At 41.7% G+C, this 26,599-nt stretch overlaps 2 protein-coding genes across 5 annotated transcripts in view; one reads left to right on the top strand and one right to left on the bottom strand.

Moving 5' to 3' along the window:
• sesn4 (sestrin 4) overlaps window positions 1–9,362 on the bottom strand; it is a 19,348-nt gene extending 9,986 nt beyond the window's left edge. Inside the window, exon 1 of the mRNA XM_061236533.1 lies at window positions 9,168–9,362. Within this exon, the coding sequence (XP_061092517.1) occupies window positions 9,168–9,233 (66 nt within the window). The 5' untranslated portion in view covers window positions 9,234–9,362. The remainder of the gene's footprint in view (window positions 1–9,167) is intronic.
• A 12,816-nt stretch (window positions 9,363–22,178) lies between these two features.
• Window positions 22,179–26,598, top strand: LOC133124785 (cytokine receptor common subunit gamma-like). Of its 4 annotated transcripts, none has more exons than XM_061236269.1 (7): window positions 22,185–22,331; window positions 22,418–22,595; window positions 23,131–23,230; window positions 23,753–23,916; window positions 24,406–24,554; window positions 25,054–25,225; window positions 26,171–26,598. In XM_061236269.1, exons 2-7 carry the CDS (start codon window positions 22,523–22,525, stop codon window positions 26,245–26,247), a joined length of 735 nt encoding a protein of 244 aa, XP_061092253.1. In that variant the 5' UTR covers window positions 22,185–22,331; window positions 22,418–22,522; the 3' UTR covers window positions 26,248–26,598. The 4 variants fall into 4 exon arrangements, with proteins under 4 accessions (XP_061092251.1, XP_061092254.1, XP_061092253.1 ...); XM_061236268.1 differs by having other exon boundaries at window positions 22,186–22,336; XM_061236267.1 differs by having other exon boundaries at window positions 22,179–22,595.
• The last annotated feature ends 1 nt before the right edge of the window (window position 26,599 follows it).

A 26,599-nucleotide genomic window follows, 5' to 3' on the forward strand; every position in this document is an offset into this window, starting at 1 on the left:
CCTAGTCGTGAAAGGTTTCCTTCTTCAGGTTTTCAGCCCCCCAGTCTGGCAGCCAATGTAGACCGTATAAGCCTTGTGGACACTTTAGCCATTCAATTACTTAAACACTTAAGTGCTGAAACACCATAAACCAGACATCGTGGCCCTTCAGGACTGGAGAGTGAAATCCCTGCTTTGTATCATAGCAGCAGGAGGCCATTTCCTATCAAGGAAGCCAGTCTGCAGAATAGCCTCATAACTCACTATATTACTGAGATATGTTTTGACATGTTGAGCACTTGCTATTGCTAAATACCATGGGGGAGGGGCGGTGGCCATTAGTTTGTTAAGCCAAGGGCGAACGGCAGAGCGACAGGGGGTGGGATGGGGTGGGTACGGGGGATGAGAGTGGAGCAGCCTCCCAAATACAGATGCAGGCAGCCTTGACCCACTTTTCTCCATCAAGTAAAGTAGCGGTGGGCCGCCCACAGTTTTGGGGGGGGCAAGCCCCCCCCTTGAGAGGCCCCCAGCGACATCGATCCCCAGGAACAGGTGTCGGTCATCACAGCCGCCCTGCGCCAGGGGAACGTGGCTGCAGATTCCAAAACGATGCGGACATGCGCACGTCCCGGAGCTCGACTGAGCGCGCGCAGGACCCAGAGCAGCCCCAGCGTAGCGCTCCGTCCCTCTCCGTCCCCGTCCCCCTCCGAACGAGTGGTGAAACGGCGAAAAGGTGAGGCGAGGCAGCTGTGGACCGCTGCTGAGCACAACACAACTCTCTCATGTAGCCGCTTCGCCAGGAAACATACCGAGTAAACAAGTGTTCGTGCTGAGCACCACGGTCTCAGAAAGTCGCAGCTAGCGCTCAAGATGTTTGAAGTTACTTTTCTGAGACCCGAAAGGTCATTTTTATTTGTCAATTAGTCAGCAGCACTGCTCTGTACCTGCAAACGCCGGAAACAGATGACCTCATCACATTTTGAAGCGCTGTGGCGAGTGTTTAGCAAACAGGTCTGAAAGCTTCGTGGTTAAGACTGTCTCCCACACACGGTGAACCCGGCCTACGCGTGGCAAGTCACTGCTAGAGGGAGAAATATTGCATTCAGGCCGGCAGGCATCTGCTGCTTTTGTCGAAAGGAGGACTGTTCTGCTCAGCCGCTCAGCCACTCAGACACCCAAGACCAATCTCACCTTTCCCGGAGTGGCTTCTGGATAATGAGAAGACCAGCAGGCCCAATATTGTTGGGAGAACTTGCTGGTTATACTGCAATTATGGACATCACCATGGAGCTAGCTATAGCACTGCATGTATGGAGTTCATATCAATTAGCAACATGGTGAATGGTCAGCAACACCATATAGGCCTACATAGTCCTTAACATCATGTTCTGAAGGGTGCTCAAAAATGCTTGCCCGATTTAAGAAACATACATACTCTGTTGGTATATTTCATATATATATATATATATATATATATAACCTTCATTTTCAGGTTCAAGTGGCACATTTTCACTGCATTTATTTATTTCTTGGTCTCATATGTTCTAGACCCATAAAATTAATGAAAACGCCCGACACAGTTGCAATAAACGAGCTCACATCCACTGCAAACTTGTGAATCTAATCACATTTGCGGTGGTTTTAAAGTGGGGCGCGCGAGCGTTATGAACACAGCGAGCGCGTTTAACAATCGCCGGCTCACCCCGGGGTGAAGCGGGGGCACACTCACTCCGCCCGGGGGGGTGGGGGGGTGAGGGAGAGGGGGGAATGCGCTGCTCTTGCTGGAATGTCTGCCGATTGAGCTGTGGGGCTGTGGGAGCTTGGCCCGGTGGGACCCCGGTGTGGGGTATGTCAGGGGCTGATACCGCGAGCAGGACAGCGCATACGGCCCAGCAGGGGGAGGGGGGCCTGAGCCCAGATGCCCCTGGGTGGATTGGGGGGAGGGGGGGGGGGGATTTTACCCCGGAGCATCTGGAAGTCAATGTCACATTAACCCCCTTACAGCCAACAACTCAGAGCTTGGTGATGAAGCATGAACCTAAGGCCGAGTCCTATTAATATTCAGTGCATGAACCATAAGCCACTTAATGACAGCCAAATACTGGATGTTAATATGTTAATAAAGGGGGTCACAATTTGCTGGGTTCACAGGACGCAATCGCCAGCCATGACCTATGACCCTGGGCCACTCAGCCCATCTGTGGCCAGTACAATTAAGACAAAAGTGGGAAATGCTGTCCGCCAGGGATAATGACATTTTAAGTGTGAGGTGCTACAACGGTGTCTTCCACATCCCCAATTTTATGTGCTGATGCGTAACCACACACCCCAGGTGCCGTATCATCTCTTCCTTAACAACTACAGTCTCACATCAACCTCAGTCCTAAAACTGCAATCTCACACGCCACAGATAATAGGCCCTCCCTAACGTCTCAGTCCGCTGAAAGGTGCAGGTTGTGTCTGCACCAATGAAGATGCGACCGCATTTCTACCTGTCATCAGAGGGCACTTGCATTTCAGGATATGCTTGTTCTGAGTAGATTACTGTCGATTCCCTACAACCTGCCAGGTACATAAGCCCCGCAACTCCTAGACCCTTTTAGCACTTTTGTCCACGCTGTGAGCATAGAAAACATTGTATTCACTTACCACTCGAGCTTAAATCACATCCTCATACACTCAATCCAGCACCTCAGCTTCCCGAGAAGCAGGGTTTCCCCAACAACAGCCCTCCCCAAATCCACACTTACAGACATGCAGGGGCATGTTCAATTCAGACCAGTCATTACCAAAGAGGAAGTGCTCTCAATCAGCAACTACTTCTCCTTCTTGATCCTACACTAAAACACTGTGCCACAGGACAACTTCTTTGAAAAGTTTTTCTTTTCCCCCAGCAGCTGCCAATTTCATTGTTCATTTATTCATGAATTCATAACAATATATATAATTTTTTTCCCCCATGGAATTCAGTTCTATACAAGGTGACTCAGTGTTTGAGGCACAAGGGGGAGATGCGGAAAACAGGTTAGAAGGTGGTTGTACAATAAAAACTCAGGGGAATCACAGAGCAGAAAGTCCCCTCCCTGAATTGTATGGATGCAAATCTAGGATTTAATGGTGTAGTCAGTAGTGCAGTACATATATCATGGGGAAAATGGGAGTGATTCTCAAAAGCAGAGTTATAACTTCATTTTAAAGAGTCCTTCGTTAGGGTAGACTTGCCAATGCAGCAGAGGTCAGAGGTCAGAGGGCCCAGCAGCATATAGCACACAGCCTGTCAACGGAGGCACAAGACTCTTTCATTCAACTAGATCATGATTTGTAAGAAGTAGCCAAACCATTGCTCCATCAGCAAATGCACATCCTAGGATTTCTGAGCAGACTTCTTACATCAGAGTGTCAAACCGGTCAGGGTCATAATAATAAAAGCTAACGATTGAACTTGACAAGCAAGACTTCGTCCAATCACCATTGAATATAACGCAACCCTGGGTTCACCCACTGCCCCAGCCTCAGCCCCTGGCTCTGTCAGTACACACCAGCCATCTATATGACAGAAAAGTGCTTGCCAGGTAGTCTGCTACTAGTGAAAGTTGCCTTTGTGGAAGCAAGCATGAAAGCCAAGGAAACGTAGAAGCCAAAACAGGGGAAAGAAGTGCTTGTGTTACAACTGATCACTGCTGCCAGAGCCAAGTTCCAGTCATCCCCAGCTGAGCTGGCAGCTATGTCACATATCCAGCATGCAAGCGCAGCTAGGCAACAGGGCATTATTTTGAAACTGGCTTAAACAACCCATCACTGGCTCAATTGTGGAAATGAAGGGTTCTCATTGGATCATTCACTAACCAAGAACAGAGACTGCCCCGACCCAATTAACCTGAAAACTTTGCATCTGTCTCAGGTTCATATCTGAAATTATGCTACCCCTGTGTATAGCATGATATTAAGTTATAAACATTTCATTTGTAAACGCAAAATACCGACCAATTTGTAAACACAGAGGTAAGGGAGCGCTTTACATTTCCAAGCAGCAAAAAGTAATAACTCATTCTAACACAAAAAAATCAGTGATCAAATTAATTCTGTAGAGCTTTCCTAATTTCCTACAGTATACATTACAAAAACACTGTTTTTAATATTTTAGAAAATACATTTATATCTGTATTTTTTCTAAATGACGGTGTGTGTGTGTGTGTGTGTGTGTGTGTGTGTGTGTGTGTAAAAGCTTAGAAAACCCCCCCCCCCCCCCCCAAAAAAAAAATCCCTAAACCAAAAACTAAACTAAAACTAAATATGTCACTGAGCTGAGTTGAGATGTTGGAAAGTGAGCTATAAACCAGCTCTTACCCAAGCACAGCCACACCTGGGAGGTGATGTAAATGCTATGAAAACCACCTGAAGCTTTGCTAATGTAAACACAGCAATAAAGACAGACAGCTAAGGGTGAGAAACCAAGAGGACACTTTGAACAGAAACGCACAGAAAAAAGAAAAAGAATCTCTGACACTATACAATAAAACTTACCATAGGGGGAGAGGCTGAAGGACACACACACACACACACACACACACAGTGAGAAACAGGAGCGCATAGGATGAAATGTTGGGGGCTGGTGGGAGATATTTAATCTGCATTCTCTGAAGGCCTGGGGGTCGTCATGTGCCTGCTGTTCCTGCTAGCGTTACCACTACACACCCATCTTGCTACAACCGAAAGGCACTCGCACTGTTTTTGGCTAGGCAACCTGAGCCAAGGAAGAGCTCACTGGGGCTTATTGGGGGGGGGGGGGGGGGCAACATAAGACCTGACATCAACAGACATATACACATAGAGCTACATATAAAGAAGTGACAGACAGCCATGCAGCCCTCCAGCACAGCTGCACACACTGGGCTTAGACTGACCCACATGCACACACTGAGCCAAATACAGACACAAGGACTCACGTCCACCAAACCAGGGATCCAAGTGCCTCAACACAAACAACATTTCTGCTGACTCTACGAGGTATAGCAGTCATATAATAGTCATATTACACCGATTCTACCAGAGAACTACCTAGTCAGATGGGAAAGAAGCACAATTGTTACATTCTGACTCTACTAGTCTCTCGGTACATGGAAAACTGGAAAAAGTTGTAATAATAAAGCAATTCAGAGAAAGCTTTGAGTTAATCACTCTGCTAATTTGTAAAAGAACAGAAGTGTATGCTTCTGAGGCAATATTTTACAACATCATCATCAAAATGTTATCATCATCAAAATGGTTTTACTACATCTAAGTGCAATTTATCTTGCAGGAAAAGCTCTTAGTTGGCCAGACAAAGCACATACCAAGATGACCCTTCCAGGACTGATTGTTAGACTTGGCGAGTGTGAACACACAATTCTCCGGGGTTTTATTTCATTTCAGAGAAGAAGCTTTAAAGATATTCACAACGCGAGGAGAAAAACATTAAGCGTGCCCTGCAGGCAGGAGAGATGCGAATGTAGGGGACGGCTAATAAAATGTGACAATGCAGGACTGCTCTTTCCTTTATGCCACCAATCTGGAGACAATCACTTTTAAATTAAGCTGCTAACAAACTGTGGTTTTGATTTTCTGATTCATTTACACCGCATGCAAAAATCCCTGAAGAACATTTCCTCGCTCTCGCTCGCTCTCGCTCTCTCTCTCTCTCTCTCTCTCCAAGGCCTGAAGGCATCTCCAGTCATCTCCGCTCCCTGCAAAATTCATATTCACAAGGTCTCATAACCACTCTGGAGAAATAGAAAGAAATTAGAAAACAAGGGGGAGGAGGGGGTAAAACGTGATTCTTCTTATTCGGTTGCTTATGCAATGCCTATGCCTGTTCTCAGAGTTGAGCAATGTAGAACAGAAGACTCGATGTCATTCTGCAGACACTCCACTTCTGTCACTTCTGTCACTCTCGCCCCCCCCCCCCCCAGAGAATGGGTGAAGGTGGTATACACTGAGCAGTTTCCTATCTGTTGTCTATGTCAGCAGATAAGAATGTGTTTTTAACATGGGTTATTTCTGTACGTTTCTTTTACTGCCTCAAGAAAAGGGAGGTGGGTAGGAGAGGTAAGGAGGGGGTGTGGAAGGGGCGGGGGTCTACTTTCGAACCAGACTGTGAGATTGTTTGTGCAAGTGTTGCGTAGTGTGCTCGTCAGGAAAAAAATTGAAGTGAAGAATATATTGTGTGAGATGCCCTTCATATATTGGACACCCTACACACACACACACGCACACACACACAGTTAGAAGGCACGATTGGTCCCTTGCCATCTGCCAAAGTAGAACACCTCCCCCTCCTATCCCCTCTGCCTGCCCTGGTTAAAGCAAGACTGAAGCGACACACATGCAAAACAGCCCAGGAAAAACTCAACACTCATTTTTCACCAATGGCCCACTTACACCCCCCCCCCCCCCACACACACACACACACACACACACACACCAACACACACTCCACCAGCCTCACTCCATTCCAGCTGAAGCTGAACTGGTTTTGTCACAATACATATGTTTCAGAAATTAAAAAAGCACAGGCCACTGTTTGCCCACTGGATTCCTGCTCTCTTTGTTTGTCTTTCACTCAGCTCGTTCTGCAGACTGGTTAAGTGACGCTATGAAAGTCCCCACACAACATCCGACAGGCGCAAGCGTGCATGCATGCATGCACGCACGCACATACACACCTACAAAAATGTAGCCTTTGCTGCAAAATGGGGGGATAATACCAGCAGGGAATGAATGAACTGAGAAGAGGGCATGGTAGACTGTGAACAAAAAAACTGAAAAGCAGAGGAATCGATTACTGACGACAGAAATAGTGTAAAAATGAAAACTGTCATAACCCATTGTACATTCTAAATTAATATATACCTATATCGGTCATGGCATTCCTCTATTGTTCTCCTGAACGTTAAAATTGCAGTAAACAAGTTTCCCTGTCCGCAGCGCCACCCGTCAGACAACCAAGGAAAAGCAGCCCGGAAAGGAGAAAAACAACTTTGATTGGCAGTACATCCAACATCACCGCACACAAAAGACTCGCGGAATTTCTACAAAGAGAGAAGTCGCATACAAACCTCACGCAACATAAAACGCAAATAACATTCATAAAAACAAAATACTGAAGTGGAGGGATAAATCATAACGCGCGAGCCTAGGTAAATGTCGTTTTTTGACGCAGGAAAACGACAACGACCTCTCGTTTCGCCAATCCAGTTATTCTAAAAGGAAACTGAGCAGATTTGATTATGAGAAAAACAGAATGGGGAAAACCATGCATCGAATAAACATTCTCACTTTACACTTACGTGCATATCAATACAGATGATGTAATTTCTGCTTTTTCACACAATGAAAACAATAATGAACGGTACGTGGGCGACCAGTTAATGCAACCTTTGTATACGACAGTAATAGTCAGCATGGCAAAAAAAAATAATGCAAAGAAACAAACAAAACGCGCATAACTTCAATGTATATTGTACTTACTACACATGAAATTGAGAACCGTAACAACTGATTTGGCAATGTCTAACGTTATATTTCCTAGCTAAGATTTCCGTACGTGTGCTCTCGTTAACTACTTCAACGTCTGCAAGATACAAAGCCGTTCTATTTCTCTCAAACAGAAAATACATCGATTGAATGCATGCAAACAAATATACAAACATACAAAAATACATCAACGAATTACGAAGTCTATACATTATGTTTTGAAGGGGCGGGGGGGGTTTAATTGAGTTATCTTTTACTCTAGATGTAACGTTGACTGGCGACCTAGCAAGTTATCAATTTGCGCATTGGTTTACACAATGAAGTAGCTACGAAACTAGCTACTTAAAAACTAGTAGCTAGATAGGCCAACTAAACAATGATCTGTGCGGAATAAAAGTATCCTTGCTATTCATGACGCACGTAGCTAACATTAGCTAGCATACTTAGCTTCATATAAGCTAATATCCATCTAGATTAATTACATATGCAACTAATTATTTAATTCTAGGTAGCCAAAAAGAATGCCAACAAGCTATTGGAATATCTGACAGCTTAGCCCTATGATTTTCCAGTTAAAAGTACCTAGCTAATTAATATTCTAGCCAAGGCATCTAGTTCAGATAGCAGGCTAGCGGCTGTTGATTAGATCTGCAGGCATTCTAAACTTTTCAATGGGTAGCATGGAGTGGGAGTTTAGAGCTGCTGGAAAATAGCCAGCAAGAAAATAACTGGCCGTTAAAGGTTATGATATTTCAAAACTACATAGTTGGCTACATTTTTCTTAATGTGGATAGAAAAACATTAACATAATTCTATCTAACATTACATCAGTTGCATGATAGGAGTTAGATCTAGCTGAATTAGCCAACTCACCCTGCGAAGATTAGCTAGTGTTACATTGTAGGTAACGAAGTGACTGAAGAGTGCAGATGACTACTGACACATTCAAATAGCTAAATAAACAAAATAGAATTCGTATTGAAGCTCAGCAATGGCCAACTTATCCACAGGCCACACTGTACCCCTATGTAAACGCGAAGTAGCAAAATTATATCCCTGAAAGCCAAATTCCCCATCAATTTCTTCGTCAACTTAGCTTAACGTTAGAATGATCCCCTCCCCCTTCAGTCAGCAAATAATAGCTAACGCTAGATGACTGGTGGCTGCTAGATAGTAGACTAGCTGCTTAGCTAGCTAACCAGCGAGATAGCGGTTTTCATTAGCTTCCCATATAGAGATAATGTAACAAGGTAGGTACCAATTCGATATTTGCAGCAGGCAATAACTTGGCTAGTTACATTAGTCACCATCTGGTAAAAGGCAGCTAGCTGTATAGCCATCGGTAGCAAACTTGATAAAAAGCCATATTAACAGTGCAGTGCTACGTCTAGGTTCTATTTATCAATACTTTGGGGTATGGAAAGAATGACTACTGCTGGCAAGACAGCTAACATTAACTGCTGATGAATAGTTATACTTATATCAACTATTTGTCGTAACGTTTGCTACTCCCGTCAGTGCCTTGTAATTTAAGAATGAATGAACGGACCACTGGTAACTTCTTCTAACTAACGCCAGTTAGCCACCTCTCTGTCAACTAACGTTAGATCGTTTACTTGACTTTTATTCATTTGACATTGTATATCAACAGGCATGTTCTTTCTCAAACTCAGTACCTGGTTTTGGACGCGCTGGCATTGAGTTCCGAGAGGGTAGTCCATTTTTTTCGTGCAGATGATCATTTTCCTCTCGGTTAGTGCATGGATTCAGGTCCTCGGTCTCCCTTGATGTTATACTGGCTAACAAAGCACAGCCACTGCGCAATCTACAACTCTAAGCAGTCAGGAAAAACGGATAAGAAACTAGACTGACAGCTCTCGCCCGAATGCATCCAATCAGAACAAAGAAAGGGAAGGCGACGGGGCAGGACTCTGTGGTAGGACAACGGCCAATCAGATCCTCTCACAGAAATTTTAGGCCCAAGCTGTCCCTTGTGTCTGAGCCAATCAGCAGTGGAATTTAGTGGAAAATTACCTGTCAGTTTGTTCGATCGACTCCGCCTCCATACTGCAGTCTGTTTTTTTGTTGCTGATACATTACAAAGAGGCCAAGGTTGAAGTAGCCCACCGTTAAAAATTTGGTTTATTTTGGATCTTAAGTGTATGTAGTGACATTTTGTTTATTTTATTGCATGTTAGGAATGTAAAGTATATTTAATTTAGATTTACATTGGTAAGGGGGAGGCCATTAGATGTGCAGTGAACAATGCTGGTTGTCAACCATGGTGGGCACTTTTTTGTTTTAATAGCATCTCAAAGTCCCCAACATACAATCTAATTGTGTGTAAAGAATATGTTCTTCCTTGGTTCACAGCACATAATCTGATTATTGACAGCCAGGCCAGACTAACAGAAAGACTGATATTGAGGCATTTTGCAGTCATTCAATTGCTGTTACCCATCTTGCATACAATATCCCTTCTTTCTGTTTCTACAAAAAAAAAAGAAAAATCCATAAAAAGACATCTGCTAAAAAAACATCTGATACAATATAGCAGAGCTCGCCTTCATGACTACAATCCCTCTCAGAATGGCTCCCTTATGACAAATATGAGACAGAGGGGTGGGAAGGGGGTAGACAGGCAATTAAGCTTATTTTAACTCTCGTGAAGATCATCCACTAGATTTGCATTTAGCAATGAAAACACAATGAGCGCTTGGTGGAAAACAACCAATGGGGAGAAGAACAAACAACCTGACACAGAGTAAAACAGGCAACTGAGTCAGCAGATTCAAGTCAATAGTCTGTCTCTTTTCTCACAAACTATTCATCTTATTTTCAGGTTCAGTATTCCTTTCATTGTTTTTTCTTTTAAATAACTGGAGCTTCATGTTAGTCAGTGAAATTTACAAAAGCTCCTTTACAAAAGGTGCAAATGATAATTAAGAATATGCATTTCAAATTTGAACCTACAGAAAGGTGATAACACTTTTGACAGATGGGTAAAAATGTTTGAAATATTGTTATATTTTAATGGCTTTGATAAGGTGCAAATGTGTTGAGTTATATTCTAATAAGACAAACATTACTGTGCTATATGTTAATAGATGAGGCTTTCTTGAAACATTTCACCGAAATAGGTTCCAGAACATGCCTTATTATTTTATCCCAGGGTTTGTCTCTATTGATTTGTCAAAAACCCACCCTGACTAACATAGCCTGTGTCATGTCTGGGCATGTTACCCTTGTCATTGTACTTTACTTTACAGATCATGCACACAGTTAATTAGTTCTATTCTCAAAGGCAGATGTATAAATCTTTTAACAAACAGATGAAAAGAAAATGTCAGAAATGCGTACTGAATTAAAACACAAATCAACTTGTCGCCTTGCAGATGAAAGCAATGATAAAACTACGCAGAGGAAGTAGGCTGAGAGACAATCTCATCGATAAACTATGTTTTCCTTACAGATCTATGACAAATTGTGTACATGGCGAGAGGTGGCAGTGTGAAGCCCCATCAGAGTGTGAAGTAATGTGAATTTTCCCTTGCAAAGCAGCTGTTTGTGACTGCAGGATATTTGCATAGGACCCATCTATGTGGTGCAGTTTGTTTTCTCAGCCTGCTGTGTGTGGTCACAGCATAACTTGGATGTGAGTTTGGGGATGGGGGCAGGGTGGGAGTTGGAAGGGGTTGTTATAAGTTAACTCTAACCACGCTCAAAGCAGTCTAGGCTGTGTAATTGTCATGCTGATGTTCTCAATTATCAACAGGGATGCAGATGACATTAGTTACATCAAAATATGTAAGAAATAAAAAGAGGGCAATCTTATTGTGCAGGATTGCAATCCTTACATTGTTTTTCCAAGTGACCAATATTGCTCATCTGAACATGAAACAATTAACTATATTGACAGCACATAATTGGTGGTGTGGAGAAGCAGTGTAGGTGGGGAGCAGTCTGTATATTACTAATTTGATAGTGATAGTGTGTATCACACAGCCCACAGTATCTGTGAGTGGTTGTTTTAAAAACAATAGTTTGTCATGGCTAGCATAGCACTGTTCTGTTATGTACTGTCATTAGTGGCCATTGTAATTTGCTTGTTTGGCCATCTGCAGTGTAAATATTTGTTTGGTAATGCAGTCGTTCATGACAATAGGGTCTAAAAAGCACACATTCCACACAGCTGATTTTGTTTGTTTAAATCTTGAAAAATGTGTTAGTCTAGCAGTGGCAAAAAAAGCAGTTGCACAACATTGTTCTCTATCCATAGGGGACAAATAAAATGATTTTTCCACAAAGAAACTAAAAAGAGAATCTTCCACACTATGATTCTCCTTAGACCTCTTGCTCATTTCTAAAGGTGCTTCATTAGCACTTAGTCCTACACAGACACTGACGAAGGAAAAGGCACCAAAGCAAAATGTAAATCTTGTGTTGGCTTGGGAAGGAAAAATCCACCCGGTCTTGTAATAAGAAGTCAGGAAAACACTTCAGACTCGATCCAATTATGAGGGTCTCTATTTCTGTAGAAAGAATGCAAGTCAACACCGTACTAAAAAGCACTACTTACAGCGATCCTTTATACCCTCTAGGTGGGACTGTGTGTACGTGTGCCGGTTTCAAGGACAAACCCCTTGTTTTCGATCGTTCTCCTTTTTGCAATGTTTATCAAGTCCTGAAGGAGTTGGAACTTCCTGGCCTGTGCGATATCTGTGTCTGGCTTACACTGAAGTTTCAGGGACAGAACACATCATTTTATATATGACAATAATATGAACAACATATAAACCCTTCACTTGTTAAATATACAGTTTCTGACGTTCAGAAATATAAAGTGTGAAGAAGAACCTGTAGCTCATTTAATCATCTAACAATGGTTGTTGTCAGGAATTCCCAAATGGCCAGTGTATTTCAAAACCCTAGAGAAGCAGAGATAGCACAGAGATAGCAGGCTAAGGAACAAAGAACTGAGGCATACAAGGAACATGGGAAGCTTGAATCCTCTATATTTAATTATTCCTTTAAAGGTGACTGCCTGTGGGGAAACTCGACTGCTGGAAGCTACAGCCACTCTGTCCTTTCAGAGTTGGGTTGAGAATGGCCCGTGCTCTGCCCAATGCAGCAACTTGAAACAGGTTCAAACTGACTGCTGTGAAGCCACTCACAGCCGTTTGTTAAAAAAAGTGTTCTGCAACATTTTAAAACAAATTCTACAGAGTGAAAATAAGATGCATGTAAACCCTACAAGGACCCTCAAAGTGTATATGTAAGGAATAAGTGTTGCCCAAAATAATAAGTGACCACATCATAGAACAACACAAAAATGACTAAACATCTTTGTGAAGTGGCTGATTTGTAATAATTTAAACAATTTAAACTTCTTTTAGAGGACAGGGACAATTTTCCACTGGCAACAACGTTTCATTAGTTGTGAAATTGCACATAAAAGACTGATACTTTACTACAGTACAGTGTTATACCATGACTACTAACTGTTGCACCATAACTGTGAAACACACTCACTGAGCACTTTATTAGGTAGACCTGTACACCAGGTTCAGCTCAAATGTCAGAATGGAGAAGATCTAATGATCTAAGTGACTTTGACCATGGAATGATTGTTGGTGCCAGACTGGGTGGGTTGAATATCGCAGAAATTGCTAATCTCCTGGGATCTTCACGCACAATAGTCTCTTGAGTTTGCAGAGAATGGTGCGAAAAACAAAAAACATCTAGTGAGTTCTGCTGGCAAAAACGGCTTGTTAATGAGAGAGGTCTGTGGAGAAGGGCCAGACTGGTCAAAGCTGGCAGGAAGGTGACAGTAATGCAAATAACCACACATTACAACAGTGGTATGCAGAAGAGCATTTCTGAACACACAACACATCAAACCTCCTAAATGGATAGGCTGAAACAGCAGAAGACTTAAGTCTAAAAAATATGTCTAATAAATACCTAATAAAGTGCTCACTGTGTGTACATATTCAGGTCAATCCCTTGATCCTTTTCCAAAATATCAGCTTTTAACTTTTGTAAACCTAGAGAATGCCTATTTAGGAGGACAACTTTTACAACATTAAATAAACTGCAATATAGAAGTTATTTGCAAATAGAAACATATTATATTTTATCATATATTGTCAGTATTTAAATATTTTTTTAATTGTTCATACTTTGCAGAAGAGAGAGAAAAATGTTAAGAATGAAAGTCCAAGCCACTAGCGGCCCATGAGAACGAGAAGGAAGGCTGAAGCTTAGCACTGTTGCTCCGGCCAAGTGAACCACAACTATTAGTGGCGCTATTTGTAACTTGGTGGGTCCAAACTGCTGCTCTGTGGAAATGTGAAAATATGGCAGACTCTCTTCAGCATGTGACATTCAGCCATTGCTGCTCAATCCAGAAAGGACCATTTTAACTATGACCTTCTGCCCCATGTTACATTCTGCATTGGCTTATTCAGACAACACTTGCCTGGAGTGAATAGTGTCCTTGTTCTGAAACCAGTCGCAATCTGTGCCTTAATCAGTTTTGCCCTCTTCAATTAAGTTGTTTTCGTTCCCTCTGCTCGTGACACAATACATTTATTTTATGGATTGTATGGAGCCAGGCATGGTGGAGGAATAAGACATTTCTTTTTAAGTTTTCCAGTTGAAAAAAAAAGTAATTACTTTTTTTCTGAGCAACCTTTGGGTTTCTCCATTGTGTTTAACAAGACACTGTGAATAGTTAACTACCCCTGCCTGCTTGTTTATATGGATGTATACATGTTATAGTAGGGGTTTGAAAAGAGGCTTCACAGAAAAAGACTCCTTGGAAAGAAGTCTAGCCCCCCATCTGTCTGTCTCTCTCTCTCTCTCTCTCTCTCTCTCTCTCTCTCTCTCCCTCCATCCATCCATTGTCTTAACCCGCTTATCCTGAACAGGGTCGCAGGGGGGCTGGAGCCTATCCCAGCATACATTGGGCAAAAGGCAGGAATACACCCTGGACAGGTCGCCAGTCCATCACAGGGCACACACTCCATTCACTCACACACTCATACCCACGGGCAATTTAGACTCTCCAATCAGCCTAACCTGCATGTCTATGGACTGTGGGAGGAAACCGGAGTACCCGGAGGAAACCCACGCAGAGACCTCACTCTCTCTCTCTCTCTCTCTCTCTCTCTCTCTCTCAAATTCAAAATGCTTTATTGGCATGCCATGATAACAATGAGTAGCTATATAATAATAATAATAATAATAATAATAATAATAATAATAAAACAAAGATGAGAAAAATATGATATATAATATTGAAAATATGAAAATAAACACAAATAAATCAATGATAATATAAATACAGATATATACTGTATGCTCTTGGTTGTCAACCAGTGTCCCTCAGATCATGGCAGACAGAGATATACATTGCTGCTATTGGGGCCAGTGGCCCTTCTCCGAGTAGGATTTGTGTTTGATGTATGCAGACGTCCCAGTTCATATGCATGCAACAATGCAAGAATAAAAACTCCACAAGGTATCTTCTATCTAAGTGTGTTCAATTGCTTACGGTTTGTTAGGCTTGACATAAAAATAGCCGAAACATTTTACAACTATGTCACTGCAAAAACAGTTATTAGAAGCTGTTATCCCGCTGGATTGAAAGTAGCCCTCCTCCCCCCCCCCCCCCCCCCGTTCACATTGCCATTGCTTGCCCTCCCTGTTGTTCAAGTGACACAGTTTGGGTCAACTCCACACTTACGATCATTTAGAGATTCTAGGGGTATGTTCACGGAGCAGTCGTTCAACTACATTTAAACAAATGAGCAAGCATTAGCCCCTTTCATTATGCAAAGGGAACAATAAACACGTAGGCTATATAATGGGTGGGAAACACGCCAAGATATAGCCAACTATGACTTAGAAGGAGAGATAGTGCAAGCATTGCGGTTCAGTGGAGGTTAAATTTGCAATAGCTTGCAAAGTTGCAAACTTTGAAACTTGTTTATAAACAAGTTGGGCATCGCAATACAGCTAAAGTTCTAGTATGATAAATAAGATCCACACCCACATTAGCCATTCATTCATTTAGCATTGGTATGGTTACTCAGAACTGACAAACAGAAAACTAAAGTATTACCTAACAAAGACTATTCAGGAGGCAAAATATAAAGCAACGCCTTGCACTGAGCGCAGTTAAGTAGTTTAAATTCCGCCTAGTAACAGCAGCGGAATAAAAATGATTGTTTCAGTTGTCTTGACCAATAGGCACACAGGGAACCATTCATTTCAGATACGCTGTTTTTCTAACCGGAACTTGAACACAGATTAACTCCTGCAGACCCGTGTAGGTATCACACACTGTTGCACACAATTCACACATATCTTGTCTCCAACTTGTCCATGGTAATAGACTTATTCAGAGTCATAAAGGTATACATGACCTCTTATCTGTGGTGTGAAGCCTCAAAGTGAGTCTCTCCTGTCACACAATTACACAACCTTATTTGTAAGAATGATTGCGTGTCTGCGTGAGAGTGAATTGTTTTCTAACGCTTTAGACTTGGATTTCTGTTCAGACATTATAGCAACAGTATGGATTGCTTCTAATTGTAAAGCTGTGCTCTGTCATACTGTTCAGAAGGATGTAATAGAACTCCAGTTCTTTATGTAAACAGTAATTATTCTCTCTGGAAGGCATCGAGGCCTGTGCCAGATCTGAAATAAAAAAAACATGGCAAGGCTAAAGGTTTGTTGGAGAACTACTTCCTGCAGCTTTTGCTGTTTAAGAGGTTTGGACTCTGCACAGGTTGAAATGCCAACCAAGGATTTCTGGACTTTTCCAGTCTTCTGAAACCTTTACTTGCCCTCAGAATGAGTAAGCAGCTGAAAACTATTAAATGAGTGCTGAAAGTAGCTTTTAATTTACTTGGTTTCTCCCTCATCTGGAACACACAGCACCAACTCAGAAGCAGGCCTTAATCAGAGGTTTACAGGAAGTTGTGAATGATGCACGCAGATGAGGAAATGGACATGGGACATGGCAGAGAAATGAAAGAACTCTGGGGAAGCTGACCATTTATGCAGCCATTGTGGCTTTACTGGCAGAATAATCTGTGTGGTAGCCAGCTGGCCCAATAAAACCTTTTTTTAGTTTGTAAGAATGCTGTGTCATCATGAATTTGATAATGGTGATAGTGATGACTGCAATTAAAAGGAATATAACTTATTTTCTGTTTCTTTTCTTTTTTGCTGAGTTACATTGATTTTACATTCAAATAAATGAATCTGGCCACTTAGCCAAAACATACAATCTCTATGTTATTAAGCACAGCAATACTGCACAGGACTCTTGTTTATCACCAAAGCGTTATCTTCAAATTTTGGAATTTTCATCATGATGCATGCACAGTATATTACTGCAACGTTGTCCATCAATTTGGCAATGGAAGACTAGCATGTGGATCCTCACAGGATACATGACCTGGCTTGGTCACACTGATGTGAAGTTCTTATCCAGTTATGCCATCATGGCTCTGAAAAGCAGTGTTGTGTGCTGCTCATATTGTTGGCTGTCTTTATGGTAGGTTAGCTTCCAACACAGGCTTTGGAGAATCTAAACTCAGCAGTTCTCAAAGTCAGTGGTAAGTCCCAGCCAAGGATCAGGCATAAAACTGAATAAATCCACTGTGAAAATGAAATAATTTGTGGTCTGAACAAATACCGCAACCAAAGGCCATATAGTCTTGTTTCACTTGAATTACATCACACTAGTTAAACAGAAGTTAGGGTGAAGCGGCAGAAAAAACATTTGGAAAATCCTCAAGATTCTTTAAGTACGAATAACAAACAACCGTGCAAACATCATGTGATCCTCCCCCACTTGAGAACAGAGGAAGCTTTATATGTTTCTGAAACTAGCTAATGCAGTGCCATACAGAAACTGTACAAACAAGTACATAAAGTTCATCATTTGGGAGTGGAAAAAAGGGGATTAGTAACAGATGATATGTCATTCATAAGGACAGTCCAGAGTTAGTTACTGCAGTGCTGTTTAGTGTTATACTGTTTCAACTGCAGTTAGAGACTGCAACAGTAGACTCCTGAAACCCAACCACTAAAGTCTAATATTTACTGAATTGCTTTGAAGTTCTATTTTTACATTAAATATTAATAAACGAGGGGCAAGTTATGTTCTTGAAACTGAGGGACAATTGTTTTCTCTTTATTCTGTGTAGCACCAGTGATTGCCTTTAATCTGATCTAGGATCAGTTGGGGCTTTTAGCTGATAATGGATACGATTTGGATTTGGACAGGGGAGATATAATTCTAGATCCAGACTCTCTACTCTACTGACAATTTGTGAATGCTTTGATTTTTGAATGCACATTGATTTCATTAATGATCACACAAGAATAGACGCAGTTGGCATGAAAAGGGATTGACTGCTTTCTCAAACTGGAAAACATGTTAACTGGAATTACAGGTCCAGGATTGTTACTGTAGGTAAAATCTCTTCCTCCTCTATTGTAGCTCTCCTGCCACCATTTTGCAGCGCTTGTGCTAGTGAGAAGGACCAGTCTACTGTGCACATAAACATAAGGGCTGCCTTTCCCCTTAGCATACCCGATGATCCAAAATGCTTTTTATAATCACACAAGTGTACAAAATTATTCTGACTATAGATTCGATGGTAAATCAAAGTTCACTGTTACTGGACACTCCGACTCAAAGGCTGTGATGTCGCTCACGCTCCTTTTTAATGCCATTTGAAATGCAGGCCTGCCTTTGAATAAGAATTTAAGATTCATATTGCATTACAAGGTTTTATTTTAAAGGAATTCCCAATGCCGTTTCTCTGCAGCATTTCCTGAAAACATTCTAGAAGTTGAGGTGAACTGAAAGGCTATGCGACGGGAATCTTCTGCTTCCTCATTCTGCGGTTCTTGTGTGAGCTGATGACCAGTAGAAAGCCCCTGAGCAGCCTGCAGCTGTTTCCACACAGGGCTTTGATGTCCATGTAATTTCCAGCTAAACTCACAGCTTAACCACTTCATAGCTATTCTCTAAACATCCACTAAATCTTGCTGGTTTCTATACAGAATCAACTACTGTCCGGCAGCATAAACCACTTCTCTAAAATGATTGTTTTCAAAAAACCTTTAATTCATGTAATGTTTTCCTGGGATGCAGAGACCTCTTTGGATAGAGGCCTGGATACTCAGTCCTTAATAAGCATAGAGACTGTGCAGCAGATTTCTGACAACTTAAAAAATTGAATCTAAATTCACAACTACTCAGAACCAAATTCTATTTCTTTATTTAAGTGTTGTCAAATCTTACAAGAAAGTAAGAAATGAATTGCTTTATTGATAACTCATTTTGGCCAATCTGTACACTGGCTATCTGAACCCTGTTGTTGGAAGGCCGTATCTATTTCTGGATTTAACGGCAATTTTTAGATCAGCCCAATCATTCATGTGATCTGACATTTCAGCTTACACTTCTTAATAAACTCACACTGTTTCCTTCGTATTCTACTAGTAAGGCGATGACTTGTTTACTACTTTACTATCCCTGGCAGCCTCAAGACCTCGGTGCTGTACTCAGGATTCCCGTCAGATCACTGAGACGTCTGCTTATTCATTACTTTCGCCGGGATCACACGACCCAAGCTGCTCCTTACTTTTCACATTCAAATTATGTGCCCATTTCCTCCAAATGTATTTCTTTTTACAGAGATGTCATTACGTTTTTATTTTTCTGCGAGTCTGCGGGGTAAGGGGCAGACAGGGCTTCACAGAGGCTGAGGTGGAAGAGAGGAGAGCGGGCCTGATGAACCTGCCTTCAGAAGGTGACTGGAGTTGAGCTGATGAAGAAGGGCAGAACCAGGAGATCTCCTCTTTAATACATGTATACGTTTTGTTTCCACTGTCCCACATTTTAAAGGAGTTCGGTTTGATAGTTTTTTAGGGAATCTTTTTTCAGTTTCTGCTCAAATTGACAAAATTGAGTTTTTTTTATTTCCTCTGAGACATGGCTGTTGTGTGACCACCTGTTCGTAAATAGCGCTACGCACGAATAAAGATGAAGTCCCAGTGGAGCACGCCCTCATCCCCTGCAGAGACTTGAACCTGGTGATATGCCACACGTTTTTGCACTGGAAGGGAAGTCTGCTTGTCTACACATTAACCGCAGACAGACCCACGACAGCTAACCAGCTATGATGCAAGAGCACCAGGGCTGTTACCGCTGAAGTGGACGTGCCCCTATACCACTAACCCAATTCTTTCTCAATGTTTTATTAGCAGTGACATTGCTTGCTGTTTGCATCATCCCAGGAAGACGCCCAGACATGAATATGCGATACTGTACTCTTGAAAAGTGTGACAAAATTATTTGTTACCTTACAGACGTACACCCTACTCAGTGATGTCATTCTGAGCACACAATAAGGTAGATGCAAACTGCAGCCCTGCTGGCATTGCACCCACTCCTTCCTGTTTAACCGTAGCTAAACACTTACCAAGTGCATGGCGCCACAGGGCATCGTTCACCACAGCACGCTCAACTAATCGAAGAAGTTCTGCTGTGCCACAATGACTGCCAATGACAGAAAGACACATTAAAAGAGAAAAAAACAGAGGTTATAAAGGTTTCGTTCTGTCAACAGAAAAAGGACGGAATGGTGGCAGTTAGATAAATGCAAATTCCTTTCTGGTGTCAGGAAGTACTTTTTTACAGAAAGAGTTGTCAGTGCCTGGAACAGCTTGCCTGGTCATGTAGCTAGGACAGAGACACTTGGGTGTGTTCACGTCCATATCTGACACAGTGATGGATGTCCTCTAGACCGTAGGAAATTGATGAGCCAAGACTGGCCGAATGGCCTGTTCTAGTCATTATTATTTTTAGCAGCTTTTAGCAGCTTAACAGTTCTCATAAAAAAGTATTTAAGCAGCCATTACTACATATGCCAGATGCAGAGTTTGCTGAATACTTTGCTGAAGACATGATTTGTACTAACACAAAAAAGGATATACATTTGAAGGCAGAAACATATGCAATGGAGTTTGATTGGTCCATTGTTAGACATCTTAACTTCAAGATTCAAAACCAGTATTCAGAAAGTGAATTCCCTGAAAAAATTGTTCATGTAAGTGCTTACAATTTAGTCAGTGGAACAGTTTTACCTGTAATATTCGAGCCATTTGGCTGTATAAAGAAGCCAATCTGTTAAGTGTCTGTTTCCTATAAACTTACTGTCAAATGAGATAGGCACAATGTGCATCAAGCGGCTCTATGCAAAAAAAATTAATGAGTTTGAAAACAACATAGAAAATCTACTGAAAAACAGGAAGACGTATTTGCACATTGCCTACTCCTTTCTAAATATATGCACCCCTTGGCTGTCACCTTTTCATCTAATTTTTCACAGCTGTGTAAAGCTTGGTAACAAACAGGTATTCATACCCACCAATCACAGCACCCTGAGGTGACATCATCCATGGCGTCACTGCCAAGGGACCATCTCAAAATTATCTCCTTTGCAGAGGCAGAAGTGAAAAAAGAATGGCAAACCAAAAAGGCTATGAAAATCTTTCACAATATGAAAATGTGCTAGGGGATGTGCTAGGGGACGAAGTAAATAATATACAGCATAAAAGCCATAACCTGACTATATTTTAAGGTTTAAGGTAAAGTAATGTGGTCAGATTTTTTAAATATGCAACTCTTACCTTAATTTGAAAGTCATAAGACTTTGAAGTTTGCATACCATTTTATTTTGACAACAAAGTACAAAACGTCATAATTTTGATGTGTAAGGTACAACATAAATGTTCCTTAGTGTTTTGTCTCACTGTTAACTTAAAGGTGAAGTTCACCCAAAAATTTAATTAAGGTATGTTTTCATTTATCCAGAGTAATTGCTTGGAAAAAACCCACAGCTCAAGCTAGATTTTGATTCAGCTGGTAGATGGTTGACCAGTTCAGACCAGCTCCCAGCGTGGCATGGTTTTAAGCAGCTTGACTGATTTCAGCTTCAACTGATTTTTTATAAATTTGCAAAAATCTCAAAAAACATGTTTTGAATACTTTCTGAAGCCACTGTATATTGTGGTGAACTGTATCGCAAAGGTAATCAAATCTCAAAAATGATTCACATCCCAGCAAAACTATCTGGATGGTACTCTAGGTAAGTGAAAACATACTTTAATTTTATTTCTGGGTGAACTGCCCCTTTAATGTTAAGAGTCTCATCTCTACAGCTTCTAAGCTTGTGTCTGACCTGTTGTTTCAATTAACCAGCAATAGAATTAGTGGGATTTATCTGTAAAACACTTTCAATCAGGGAACAGATGTACAGACAGACTGATTGTGATTGCACTCAACCCAAAATTGGACTTGAGATCTTGGAAATGAGGTCTTTATGGAAACACAGAAGTCTGAAGTGATCTCTTAACCCCCTCTTGTGGTGTGAAAGGGTATAGCTATATTGTTAACACCAAGAATTTGACCAAAAGTTAACGTGACTGTTTTACCATCTTGCCCCTTCTTGCTCAATTTTCTTTTCTCGAGAATTTCATTTTCCATTTTGTTAAAAAGAGAGAAGGAAATAATCAATTTCACTTCTCCAAAGATATAAAAAGGAAGGAGAAATGAAAGAAGTATTGTGTATGCTAGCATGTTCCGAGTTTGAGCTGCACAATAAGGAAGCGCATGAACACAGAATCAGAGCAAGCGACAGGGAGGATTAAATAAATATCCCTTCATTTAAAAGAAAATGTCTACCTACATTCAGGGGCAAGATAGAGAGAGAAGAAGAGAGGGAGAGAGAAAGAGAGAGAGATTGGTAAAGTGAGAGAACGCAGTGGGTGGGGAGTGAAACAAGGAGAGTAAAACGCAACATGTTTCTCATTTTTTCGTTTTCTTTTTGAGGAACTTCCATTTGTGACCTGTCCAAGCAGAAGTACAGACTAATGAGATCTACAGTAACGGGATCCACAGAGAGACTGAGAGAGAGCGGAGGAGACAGGTCGAGAGATGGCTGGGATAGCAGTCCTGCTGCTGATGGCTGTACTGCTGACGGAGGGCCAGGCCGACACCTCCATTCCCCGTGAGTGAGGGCCCGGTGGGGTATTACAGCTTTACAACATTAACGTACCCTGGAAAGGCTTTTCCTCTGTGTTACTGCTTAAAGTGTTGGTTGTGATTGTGATTATTTCCAATTTCATAATATTGTAGCTTTGGCCAGGAGCGTGGTTAAAGCAATCCATTTTTGTTACTGTAAACTGCACTGCAAAAACCAAGTCTCAACAAGTATTTTAGTCTTATATATCGATCTTATATAAAATCAGTGAGGTTCAACAGTTTTATTCATTTCAGGATTTGCTAGTGGGGTAAGAATATTTTACTTGTCAAGCAAAGAGTCATTTTTAAGTTAAGATTTTCAGGTTCATTACATTACAGACTTTCTTTGCAATGTGTGGCTGCTTGGACATAAATGTAATGCTATTCTGTACACTGATATTGGTTCCAGTCTCCTAGTCTGGCTTAATGTGTAATGCATTTCTAAACACATACAAAATATGTCGGGGTAGGGATTCAGCCATGTGATGGTTTTATGACTCAAATATCTTTTACATGTATTGGTACATGTGTGAACTGTCTGATCATCAATCTGGAGTACATCGACTGCACATGGATTTCTCAAGGGATCCAAGAGGTCAACTACACCTTCCACCACAGACGGTAAGCATCTTCACATCCAGGGGTCCCCAGCGCTGGGTCTGTTTATTTTGGTTTTCACAAAATCTACAACAAGTTTAGGCCCAAGAAACCAAATGAGATTATTAACTACTCAATCGACTCTTTTCATTGACGAATTGAAAGCAATCCCTGTGACTCTCCAGGTCTGAAGTCATCCACGGGTTAGTCTCTCAGTCACCCAGCCTTTAACAAATAATAGAGCAGAAACTCACAAGGGCAAAGTAAAATGTGTAGGTCTCTCTGCTGGAGTGCATTTTCCATCAGGTTGCTCACAGGATAGATGAGAATAAATGTGTCAAAATAAAAGTATACAGTTTCCTATGTTTGAAGATAATATATAGATATTTATCTGTGTTTTATTTTATTTTTACTAAATACATTTTCTTCATTTTTATCAAGAGGGCCAATAATTCTGGAGGCCACATCTTACTTTTCCATTTCCTTTCAGAATTATTGTTCTCATGAAATATCATGAAAGAAAACTATTTTTCTCTCCCATGCTAGGGAAAAGAGAAGCTACAGGGAATGTGCCACTTACCTGCTCCAGAATGGACTTACTGTGGGCTGCAGGCTACCCTACACAAGAGCCCTGAAGTTCCACAAACTTCACACCAGACTGTTCATGGACAACAGCAGTTCAGAGCAGATCATCAATCTTACACACGAGGGTAAGAGCAGGACCATCCCAAAATTTTAATTCTTGTTCTGACCAGTGTCCACTTTCATTGAACACACACAGACACACACACACACACACATACACACACACACACACACGCAGCACACACACGCATGCACACATACACAAACTCATATCAAGAATGTGGAAAACTTTTTGTTTATCAACATGAGAATCCTGCCAGATCAATGCCAATATATGTTTAAACATAAAACAGAAGTATTGCTGGCAAGCATCAGTGAGAAAGGCTGCACACTTGTGGAGGATGTTCACCTACACCAGCACCTTGGTTAATCCTCAAGGAAAAAACTCTGTTTCCAACAGCAGACATCTATCAGCATTGTCAATATATAGGCCTGATAACAGCAGCAACACAGACATCTATTGGCACATACTGTACAGGCCTGGCAACAGCAGGCACAATGCACAGGTGCATTGTGGATCCTTTTTACCACAGCCATTTTGTCTCTCTCTGCAGTGAAGTTAAACCCCCCGCACCACCTTCTGCTGGAGGAAAAGGAAGATGAAGGCAACGCTGAGCTGTGGCTTCGCTGGAACGTCAGCTGCCCTTCCAGATGCGTAGAGAGTGAGGTGCGCTACAGCAAGCCCGGCAGTACCCTCTGGAAGGTGAGAGCTGTCTCTGTCTCCGCTGTTGGTCCTCAGTCCTGGTACACTGCTGAGCCTGCTCGTTGCTCACAGTTAGCCAGTGGCCAACTGATCGATTAAAGCAGCTGCTAGCTCTCTGGGTGGAGAACCCCTGGTCAAATCTGATGCATTCCCACTGAAAACAACAGCTCAAGCTAGGTTTTGAGCTTGGTGAACCAGCTGGTAGCTGGTTGACCGGTTAGACCAGCTCAAGCTATGTTTTGAAATGGCTGGTAATCGGTATTTCAAGCTGGTCATAGCTGGATTTTGCACTAGGGCTGTGACACTTCAGATGGGGATATGTCTATATTTATATGCCTGTACTTATTTGCGAGGAAATCTGAACCATAGGTAAACAGGACACACATAATTTCTGCTTTTGATGTAAGTTGAGGCAAAATCTCACCAAGCGGTCATCTCATATCATAATAATAACATCTACTGAGAGATTGTTCCCTTCTTTCTTTCTCTATCTTCCTAGATAACTGTTCCGATGATTGGATATTCCTTCACTCTACCTTTCTTCTCACCTGAAGACATGTATGAGTTCCAGGTGAGAATAAGAGTTCCTGATGATTGTGCCCAGTCCAAGTACTGGAGTGACTGGAGCGCCCCTGTGGTCTGGGGTCCGAAGCTTCAGCCCAACAGTGCAGGTAAGGACATAAGATAACATTATACAGACATACCTACCACACAGGTACACCCTGGAACAGACATAACAGCCTCACAGGGACACAACAGACACATCTACTGCACAACTACAGCCCAGAACAAATATAAACTCACAGGTACACAACAGACACATCTACTGCACAACTGCATTATCTTAGGTACACTAACCTGCAGTTTTATAAGGAAAGTGTTAGGTTGTTCCGAGCTCTATTGTCCTGACACACTAATGCAGAAAAAATTAAATATATAATATACAGTATATTATAGAAAAGATCTCGGGTGCCTAAGACTTTTGCACAGTACTGTAGTTACAGCACTATTTGGGTAATATAGCCCCAAAACAAATGTACAATAAAATGTCCATCTCGATTGCTCATGCTGCTCATTAGCCATCCTCATGCCCCTCTTGCATAGACTGAGACTGGCTTAATTCCTCTTTTCTCATAGACACCATTTCATATTAAGAGAACAAGGCAGAATGTTATTTTCAACGTCCATAATGTCATTTTCCGTAAGTGAACAAAGATTCAGAAAATGCTGAAGTATTCTGGAAGTATGCTATTTTATATTCAAAAATACTTGATGTATAATTAAAGTTTGTCAAGTATGCTTAGCATACTTGTTTCACATGGGTAGGGCTGGAAAAGGCAAGGAAAGGGATTGGGTTGCAGGCTGTCAGATGAGTTCATCATCCATCACCTCTGTGCTGCTATCCATGTCAAGTACCATGGAGAGGAAGTGCCCTTCAGTAAACCATAATGTGTTAATTACCCTTGGAGTGAATGCTTCATTAGTAGCCAATGTTTACTAGTATTCTAGCAACAACACATACATGCTAAAGGATATAATTGCTACTGATGGTTAGGTGTGTCTGTGTCTGCTATTGAAGTGAACTGCACGTTATCCAGACTCCCTGTCCATTGCAGGATACCGCCCGTGGAGACCGGTCTCTGCTGTTTTCTGGTCGGGTTTGGCAGCTGTGGTTCTGGCTCAGACTGGCTAACCCCGCAATCAACCCGCCATCAAGTGTGGCAGTTTTATCAAGCTATTGATTGACAAAAAGAAAGAATCCGCATGCCTTGTGTCCAAGGCCTAAGTTGGGGAAAAAAGAAAAACTGTTGTGTCTGCCAGTTATCAGATAAGAGTTTGGCAACCGTGGTGCTAATAAATAATTGCGTGCTTCTAATCAGTGAAATAAGAATGTACAGTATGTGTCTCCATTTACTGTACATGTTATTTGTCTTTGTGTTTGTGTATGACTGTTTGTTTGTGTGGTTAACGTCAAATCACTTAATAACAACAAAATCTTTAGACATCATTAAAAGCTGCAGACTGTTTATCACTTTAAAAGAAAC

This window comes from Conger conger, chromosome 3 (genome assembly GCF_963514075.1).
Source record: "Conger conger chromosome 3, fConCon1.1, whole genome shotgun sequence".
Classification (NCBI taxonomy): domain Eukaryota; kingdom Metazoa; phylum Chordata; class Actinopteri; order Anguilliformes; family Congridae; genus Conger; species Conger conger.